The 8,726-nt window shown below is 36.0% G+C and overlaps 2 protein-coding genes across 4 annotated transcripts in view; one reads left to right on the plus strand and one right to left on the minus strand.

Annotated features, from left to right (window-relative positions):
• Positions 1-407: 407 nt before the first annotated feature.
• becn1 (beclin 1, autophagy related) lies at positions 408-7,220 on the minus strand. Of its 3 annotated transcripts, XM_016661907.1 has the most exons (13): positions 7,110-7,209; positions 6,977-7,038; positions 6,759-6,892; positions 6,604-6,671; positions 5,303-5,361; positions 4,876-4,966; positions 4,291-4,427; positions 4,010-4,204; positions 2,959-3,105; positions 2,732-2,881; positions 2,597-2,657; positions 2,367-2,509; positions 408-1,013 (listed from the first exon to the last, which is right to left on the minus strand). In XM_016661907.1, the coding sequence occupies exons 3-13, from the start codon at positions 6,883-6,885 to the stop codon at positions 845-847; spliced, it is 1,347 nt and encodes a 448-aa protein (XP_016517393.1). In that variant the 5' UTR covers positions 6,886-6,892; positions 6,977-7,038; positions 7,110-7,209; the 3' UTR covers positions 408-844. The 3 variants fall into 3 exon arrangements, with proteins under 3 accessions (XP_016517393.1, XP_007574362.1, XP_016517392.1); XM_007574300.2 differs by lacking the exon at positions 6,977-7,038 and having other exon boundaries at positions 7,110-7,220; XM_016661906.1 differs by lacking the exons at positions 6,977-7,038; positions 7,110-7,209 and having other exon boundaries at positions 5,303-5,358; positions 6,759-6,909.
• Positions 7,221-7,951: 731 nt separating this feature from the next.
• The window catches only part of LOC103153387 (BRCA1 DNA repair associated), a 30,317-nt gene continuing 29,542 nt past the window's right edge, over positions 7,952-8,726 (plus strand). The window contains exon 1 of the mRNA XM_016661905.1: positions 7,952-8,067. The gene's annotated coding sequence lies outside the window, so the exon portion shown is untranslated. The remainder of the gene's footprint in view (positions 8,068-8,726) is intronic.

An 8,726-nucleotide genomic window follows, 5' to 3' on the forward strand; every position in this document is an offset into this window, starting at 1 on the left:
GGATAACGAGATTTGCAACCCAGTAGGTTCCCGCTTTGTTATATTTTATTAATATGAATATTTTCGGTTTATTTGGTCAGTGTTTAATACAATTTCCTTTTAATTCATGCGAAAAAGTAGCCTTCTAATGTTACGGAAACACGGTCGGCCCTCGTAATACAAGAGAAAACTCAAGTTTTTAAGAAAATGGCCGCTTATTAATTAAATTGATAAGATCAACTTTAGATTGAACTAATTAATTGATATCTTGCATCCATAGTATTTTTAGGACAAGAAATCTGTGGCTCTTAAAATTTGAGCCAACAAAATGTGGTTAATCACATTTAATACGTTTTCCAAAGCACTGTAATTTGTGTTTACCTCTAACATAAATGCCATGAAAACGTTTGAAGAAAGCAGAAATTTGATTTCCATTGGTTACGGATTTTATTAACCAGTTCTCATAATGGAAAATTCAAACAGCAAATATACTAACATATTGTAATGAAATATAAGAACATTTAAAGCAGTAATTCTTGAAATACCTCCTACTGATCTGAAAGTGGGATTGCAGTGGGTGCATCATTGTTTATTCATTGCTTCTTAGCGCATTCTTAAATAGAAGCGAAACGTTTCTTCTGATGCAAAACGATCTTCTCAGAGAATGTCAAACATTTACAGGTGAAGTAAATATAACAAAAACACACAAAATGGCGTTTCTACACATGTGCAAATCTTAAATTACTCCACAGTGGACCAACAAGGTTGAACCAGAAAGCCATGAAATTCTCAACTCAGGCTTCTACTGGTTAGAAATCCATCCCATTGGCAGCTTGTGGTTTGTGCAGGGTCAATGTGAATTAGTTCATCTGTTGTAGAACTGTGATGTGACCCAGGCCAGACCCCACTTCAGGTTGGTGAGCATAAACTTCAGCGCTTTGGTCCATTGCTCCTCAGAGTTAAACTGGGTTTTGATGGAGTAGGAGCCTCCGCTGCCGCCTGTGTCTTCAATCTTTCCCTTTTCCACATCCATCCTAAAAAAAAACAACAAAAAAACAAATTTAATGTTTGAAGGCAAACATCTAGGACTCAGATCCTCCACAAAACTGTTCCTAAATCAAACATTTGTGACCAGAAATATAAAAGTTAGTTCCTGAAAACAGACACTGGGCTTCAAAAATAAATTTGCGACTGGAAATTATAAATACTGATTTGTCAAAACCTTTATATTCTCTGTTATTTAACAGTCAGATTTTATTGGAAATGATTGAAAAGGTTAAAACACATATTTCAAACATTTTCACATTCACATTTCAAATATTGTTCCAGTAATTATTGCGATAAATGATAATATTGTTGTTTTGAGATCATTTTCAAGTAACATGTTGATAAGGGTATACTAATATTAATAGTTCTTTTAAAGACCAACAAACTTTTAATTTTGTAAAGAACACTTCACACTGGAACTAGGAAATAAAAGAATAAAAACGCAAAAACAAAAAAAATGAAACAAACACAAAAAAATGTATTATCTCTAAACAAAATTTCCTTTCAAAAATTATTTTATTATACAATCATTAATTTATTAAGTGTTTGTTATGGAAGGCTTATAAGGCATTTCAATACAAATTGAAAATATCTTGTTGGGCTAAATACCATGAATCCATCAGATTTGGATCATGACCACATATTGCATAAAAACTAATAAATAATTCAATTTATTCTGAAAGCTGCCTCCTTATGTATACATAAAAATGGTTTAAATCAGAATTTAAACTTGAAGTACTTGCAGTTTTATTACAAATACACTCCATATACGTAGGTGGGCAGATTACTCAAAAAGTTGTACTCGTGTAAAAGTAGCACTACTTCAACTTTTATTTACTCACTTAAAAGTAAAAAGTAGTCATCCAAAAATAGTGAAAATGTATTTGGTAAAAAGTTTACTCGACTCTTAAGTAACTGGTCAAATTATCAATCATTTAAAATTTAAAATTTGCATCAACAGATGGACCAAAATATAATGTCAAGTGAAAATTCTGGTATTTTAAAGACAAAAATGACAATAATTCATATAAGTAATAAAAATTAACAAAATCAGGCAAAATAAAATGTTTCCAAATCAGTTTCTTTCAATAAAAAACTCAAGAAACTTTAACAAAAACTGCAGGTGTGTGTCTGTGTCTGGTGAATTTTGGGTTAAAACATGTTTGTTTTTCATTCAGTGGGTAGAAAATACAGCAATTTTACAAAGTAAGAGTAGAAATACTTCATAATAAAGTTACTCAGAAGTGCAGTGTAATAAAAATACACCTAAAAGTAAAGTAAAAAAAAGTGACTCAAGTGAATGTAATTGAGTAAATGTAAGTAGTTATGACCTGTCTGACCTGTACGGGAGGCAGAATCCGGTATCTCCCTTCTCCACCTCCTCCTTGAACTGCTGGACGCAGTCCAGGAAGGCCACCATGGCGTGATCAAACTTATTGTCCCAGAAGAACCTCAGGCCACCCGAGCAGTACAACGGCAGCTCCTGGACGCAAAACAGACAGAAACTGATCAATAATTCAGATTAATTTTTACAATTCAGCTTTAGGAAGAGGACGTCTTTACACCTTACCTTTGACTTGTCTGTCAGCGACTCCAAGTACGAGTGGTTTCCGTACGGGACGAGTCGATATCTGGGAGATTTTTTCATCTAAATTCAGCCAAACTTTAAAGCATATTTGAATTGAAGAGATCAAACTATGTTTACCTCTGGAACTTCAGCCCCATTTTGTTGGCCAGTGCGTGCAGCAGCAGCACTGTCTGCCCCCAGGCCGCGTTGATCTCGTTCCACTCCACAGGAACGCTGGGAAGCCGGCCCAGTCGGAAGTTGTTGATGGTGCCAAACTGGCCGCTGTGCCTGGGAACAATCAGGGCAGACCTGTTATTTTCAGGGGGCACAGAAATATTTCTGGGTACAAACTGATCTGTGCGTACCAGATATGAAACGTTGCGTTGAAAACGTTTGTCTTCTTGAGTCGATCCAGCTGAATCTGGCAGTAACGCATCTGGTTGTCGACGCTCTTCAGCTCGTCGTCCAGCTCCAGCTGCTGCCGTTTGAACTCGCTGTACTCCTTCTGGTACCTGGCAGCGTGGAGCACAGAGGGCTGTTAGATGCTGAACTTCAGTGGGTTTCACTGGGAGGTTCTGCCCCCTTTTATTCTGATACCCCTAAACCTGACCAAAGCCATTGAAATCTGTGGTTTAAATGCTGTGAAATGTGCAGAGCTGAAAGTATTGATTGGATTAATAATCATTAATAGATTATTTATATAATTGTCAACCAATTTAGCAAACCGATTAATCGTTAACTAACTGATTAATTGTTAAATAATTGATTAATCATTAACTAGTCAATTAGTCGTTACATATGTACATTCAACAAATGGCCATTTTCTGAAACAACAACAGTCAGATCAGTAATTAAGTCAAAACTGCACAAAAAAATAAAAACGTCTTTATATGTCAGTAGAGCTCTGAAAAAAAATTAGGAGCCCACTGCAGTGAACCCCATTGAAAACCTCCTGGTTATTCCACCAAATATTGATTTCTGAACTCTTCCTGAGTTAAAACATTAGTACTGTTATCTCTAAATGAACATGAACTTGTTTTCTTTGCATTATTTGAGGTCTGAAAGCGGTACGTCTTTTTGTTATTTTGACCATTTCTCATTTTCTGAAAATAAATACTAAACTCTTGCTTGGAATTTCAGAATCATGTTGTCAGTAGTTCATAGAATAAAAGAATAATGTTCATTTTACTCTTAGTCATTGTTAATTGCATGGAATATTTTTATCAAGTACATTTGGCCCCCGGGCTTTGAGCTTGACACATGTGCACTATTTCATCAGTATTATGTAGTTAAATGTACTAAAAGGTGAACACTTGGTTTGTGTGTAATAATTTGTAATTTGCTTGATTGGCTCTGATAAAAATACTGGGAACAAAACTCATTCCTGCTGTAAAAGCCCCGTCTGGGTCTCCTTACTGGAGCTCCTCGGTGTCCAGCTGCTGAGCCTGAATCCTGCTCTGGGCCAGATCTTTGGCCACAGCGGCCCGCTGCTCCTCCACGGCCTCCAGCTCCTGCACCAGTGTCTCCTCCTCGTTTTTCAGCTGCTGCAGCTCTGCCAGCAGGGTCTCCTCTTCCTCCACCTGCAGGTTGGACAGAAGCTCCAGACACTGCCTGGAAACGGATCAGCACTTTGTTAACGGGTCAAACCTCCCTCCGTACATCCTCTGATAATGTCCTGCTGGCTTAAACCGGCTCACTTGTAGTTCTGGCACTCGTTCTCTGTGATGTTGAGCTGTGTGTCCAGGTGGTCCAGCAGAGTGTCGGTGCATTCCTCACACAGGGGGTGATCCACATCCGTTTGGCCGGACATGATGTCGAACAGGTCGCTGGTCACCTGAGCAGGTCAGACGCAAAAAGATTCCTTGATTTTTTTTCTTTTATTATTATTTAATAGAAATCAAATAACCAAACAGGGAGAACAAACAAACAAAAACTAACAGACAAACATGTAGGTGTACATTAAAAAGGGTACATTTAAAACAAAACACAGAACATAGTCAATTGGAGTCACAACAAAAATGAAAGTGATTAATATGTGAATTAGGATATGCTTTTTTCTTTTGATCTTGGCAGTTATTTTCTAATTTGAAGAAAACAGTGGAGAAGGAAGGGAAGAATAAAAAAGGAGGAGGTAAGCAAACAAAGAATAAATAAAAGTATATGCCAGAATGTATAATAAATAAAGGACAAAGATGAAGCACTATAAGTCCAATTATTCCTTGATTTTCACACAAACAGCGTCTTTCTTTCCCCTGGATAAGTAACCAAACAAAAAATATCACCTTCAGTCTCCGACTGAGATTTTCCATGGTTCCACCGTCCGACGCGTCGCCGATCAGCGTGAAGCTGTTGGCGCTCTCTGTTGACATCATCCTGGAGAGGAGAGATTTCACAGATTTGCCACCATTCAGGACACCAGAGTGAGTACGGAAAGTGTTCACACCCCCTTTCACTCTTCGCTCCATTGCTGCCATTTGCTGAAATCAAAAAAGTTCATATTATTTCTCATGAATGTTCACTCAGCATCCCACGTTGACAGAAAAAAAACAGAAATGTAGAAATTTTCGCAAGAAAAAGTGAAATATAAAATGCTGAGTGTACATTCATGAGAATTAATATAAACTTTTTTTGATTAGCTAAATTTAAAGGGGTCTGAATATTTTCCGTAGCCGCCGTTCATTAAGCAGAGCTGATTAAAAATCAACTCACCGTGCAGGAGGGATGTACTTCCTCGACACGCCATCTTGTTTGTTTTCCACAAACGTCTCCTTGAAGAAAACAACTTCAAATTAGACCAATTTAAAACAAAATCATGGCAGAATAGCTTAGTGACAGGTTATATTTTGTTGTGTTATTAATCCATCTAAACAGAGAGGCCCAGACATGCAAATAAAAATTCAGTGTTATAAATTCAGCGTCTAAAAAAGAAAGTTTGATTCTAATAAGATTAAATTTCTTCTACAGAAATCCGAGCTTTTTATCCTCATGAACTGTAGAGCTGCAACCAAATATTATTTTAGTATTTAATTATTCTGGTGATTAATCAATTAATCTGAAAGACAAAAAGTCACATTCTGCAGATTTCTCATTTAACCACTTCAGCTTAAGAAAATTTAAATTTTATTCCTTGTAAATGAAATAACGGCATTTCTTTAGTGAAAAATGTACTTAACGTGTGAAAAGCTCTTTCTGTAGTATATAGTGTTGGGCTGATCTGTTGACTATTTTTTGGATTAACCAATTTATAATTGGATACCAAATGGTCCATAATAAATATTGTTTTTTTTACAGAATTTGAATGAGATGAAACTCAAACCATCACTGGAGGAGTTATGGGTAAATGTTTTGACAGAGGTTGTATTTTTTTTTTATCTTAAATCTAAAATCTATGTATATTTTTGTATAATTAAACTTAATCACTGCTCTGACTGTTGTTTTTTCAGCAATTGACCTTTTTTTGAATCTGTACACTCCAGTTAACGATTTATTAACTGCTAAATAAGTTGATAATTATTTTAATAAATTGGTTCACCATGATTCATCCAATTAATCATTTCAGCCTAGTGTGCTTTTTACCAATACCTTTCTTTTTTATAATCTGCAGAAAGACCAGGTTTGAGGAATGGTCACTAATAATTGCCCTCTTAGCAGATTCTCCCACCTGAGCCTACGCAGCTCCCCCAGAGCTAATTAATACTCTCCCTGCATGGCCTGTCAATTTTGATGGCTGTAGGCCTGCAGTTGTGCAGTACTGCTCCCATTTTCAGCTGGTGGATTAAACAGAACTCCATGAAATGAAAATTTGGGATTTTGATTTGTAATAGAACAAGATGTCAATGATGGGTGGATCAAATTACACACAAATGGGTTATATTTATTAATTATGCCGACTTCTGAAGGCAATTTGATTGCACTGGGTCTTATTTTGATATGCATTCCAAAGTTGCAGGGCATCAGAGTAAAGGGGGATAAAATCAAACGCACACTTCAATTTCCGAGCTGTAACCCACCTCAGGTGCTGCTTCCCCTCCGCCGCTGTCCGCCTGTTTGCTGCTGGGAGTCACCGTGACCACCGGAGCTGCGGAGGACAAATAGCTCCCACAGTGACTCCATCATAACCGAGCTGAATTACCTCGGATTAACAGTAATCTGTGTAGAATAATACCAATGAGCTCCTGGATGGTGACTCGGTCCAGCACGTTGAAGGAGGTGTCCAGTTTGAGCGGCTGGCTGCACCGCTGACACACGAAGCTCACCTGCATGGTGGTGCTGGAAGACTTGGAGGCCTCCATCACTGATCTAAAGGAGAGGAGAAAATAGGAAGATGAGGAGGGGAAAAAGGCAGAACCCGTACCGAACCTAAACGTAAACAGACATTGCTACCTAGGTTAGCTTTCCCGTTAGCTTCGACTCAACAGACAAGCAGGAGATATAATCACTATCAACTGTGGAAAATAACAGCTGTTATCTTAATACTAATTAAGATAACATAAAATATATTTTGTAAAAAACAAACCATATAATCCCTGAATAATCTACTCTACGTTAAGAACTTCCTTATTGTTGTTTACGGTGAATAAGATCTCTTCCTCTGGTTTCACATGTTGGTTGATCAGCTATGTGCTGCCATCTACTGGCCACAATGTGGTATTACAGATTCCAATAATATGTCAAAATCCATTAAATATTTATTTTCTTTTTAATTGAATTGTCTTGTTGACAGAAGTGAGTAGAGTAGTCAAAATTTGTACTCAACCTTTAAAAATAGAAAAGGTCAGACAAAAATATACAACCATCTGCAAACTCTGCTATTTTTTAAGACAAAAACAAAAAATAAATAACATGATAAAATATATATATTTATTCTTTTTAACCTTGAAATGGTTCACTCGAGTCAGCTGGTAGAAAATAACATTAAGGAATGAAACTAGTGTTAAAAATAGAAGTCTGACTAAACCAGAAATTACAGGTGTGTTTGTATGTATCAGTATAATTTAATATCTGATCTTAAAAAAGAACTTACAAAAAAACTTTCCAACTTTGCTCCCAGAATTTAGGCACAGTTATCATTCACTTAATTTCTGAAAGAAGAATCAGAATTGGGACCTTTAAATTAAGTCTTTGTGTTTAAGACAGAATAATCTGCTTAAGTTTTACAATTACATTTGAGGTTTTTTGTCATGTTTATGTCATTACAAAAGTAACAGAACCCTGTATTTATTTTTGTTTATTTTATTAGTAGTTTTTTTTTTATTTCAACAATAATTACTCTTGACCTTTGGTACTTAATCATAATTCTGCAAATTTTATCTAAGTAGTGTTTTTTTCCCTTCTGTTTGTGCGTTGTTTTACCATCAGGGGGCGCTGTGTTGCTGCAGTAAAACGCCGGCCAAAAGCAGTAGAAGAAGATGAGTTGCGGGAAAACTGAAGCGGATAAGTTTAATGTTTATGTCTACAAACTGTAAGAAAACAAGGTAATTTTACCTATAAACATTATACTTTATTATACAGAAAAACGAGATCTGCTTCTTTCGTTAATTTCCCGCGACGCCTATGCGTTTCCGTTGACAATGTTGCGTTTTAATGTCGATGTGTTATAAAATTGCTAGTTTGTAACTAAATCCCGTTAAAAACATTAATGTTAGCGAGTAGCTAGTTTCATGGTTACCTTTAATATGAGTAACTGTTACCTCACCTGTTAGCTCCTTGCTATGCTAAGATGTTTATTTTAGCAACTGATAAGTTATTTGATAAGTTATTTGATGTAATAATCTTCGAAACGTTATGTTTCTCTTTGGCAGCTGTGTTTTTCTTTAAGATTTAGTTACAAGTCAGTTTACGAATTAGCATTTTCTTGTAAACAAAAGGCACAAAAGCTGTTTCACTATTAACTAAGCTATCAAACAAGAGCACCGGTTATAGCAATAGATAGATACTAACCTTCTCCGTTTTTTAAATAATAAAACAACTCCACGCAAACACAGCTACGGTATTCTTCCTTTCCATCAATAATTATATGCAATTAAAAATATAGATTATGTAACAAAATAGGACGTAATTCTATTTTTTTAAGTATTGAATTTGCTTAAAGTATTGTCCAAGTCTGGGTAAGTATATAGAAATAAAAAAGAAA

The sequence above is a fragment of the Poecilia formosa genome, unplaced genomic scaffold (assembly GCF_000485575.1).
Source record: "Poecilia formosa unplaced genomic scaffold, Poecilia_formosa-5.1.2 Scaffold348, whole genome shotgun sequence".
Classification (NCBI taxonomy): domain Eukaryota; kingdom Metazoa; phylum Chordata; class Actinopteri; order Cyprinodontiformes; family Poeciliidae; genus Poecilia; species Poecilia formosa.

What these genes read in the sequence shown, in the direction of transcription:
- becn1 (XM_007574300.2), bottom strand. Translation starts at nt 6,885, where the DNA reads ATGGAGGCCTCCAAGTCTTCCAGCACCACCATGCAGGTGAGCTTCGTG. An exon ending in AACGAGTGCCAGAACTACAA is followed by an intron (nt 4,205 to 4,290) that starts GTGAGCCGGTTT and finishes ATCCGTTTCCAG; the next exon opens with GCAGTGTCTGGAGCTTCTGT. An exon ending in CGCTGACAGACAAGTCAAAG is followed by an intron (nt 2,510 to 2,596) that starts GTAAGGTGTAAA and finishes TTTTGCGTCCAG; the next exon opens with GAGCTGCCGTTGTACTGCTC.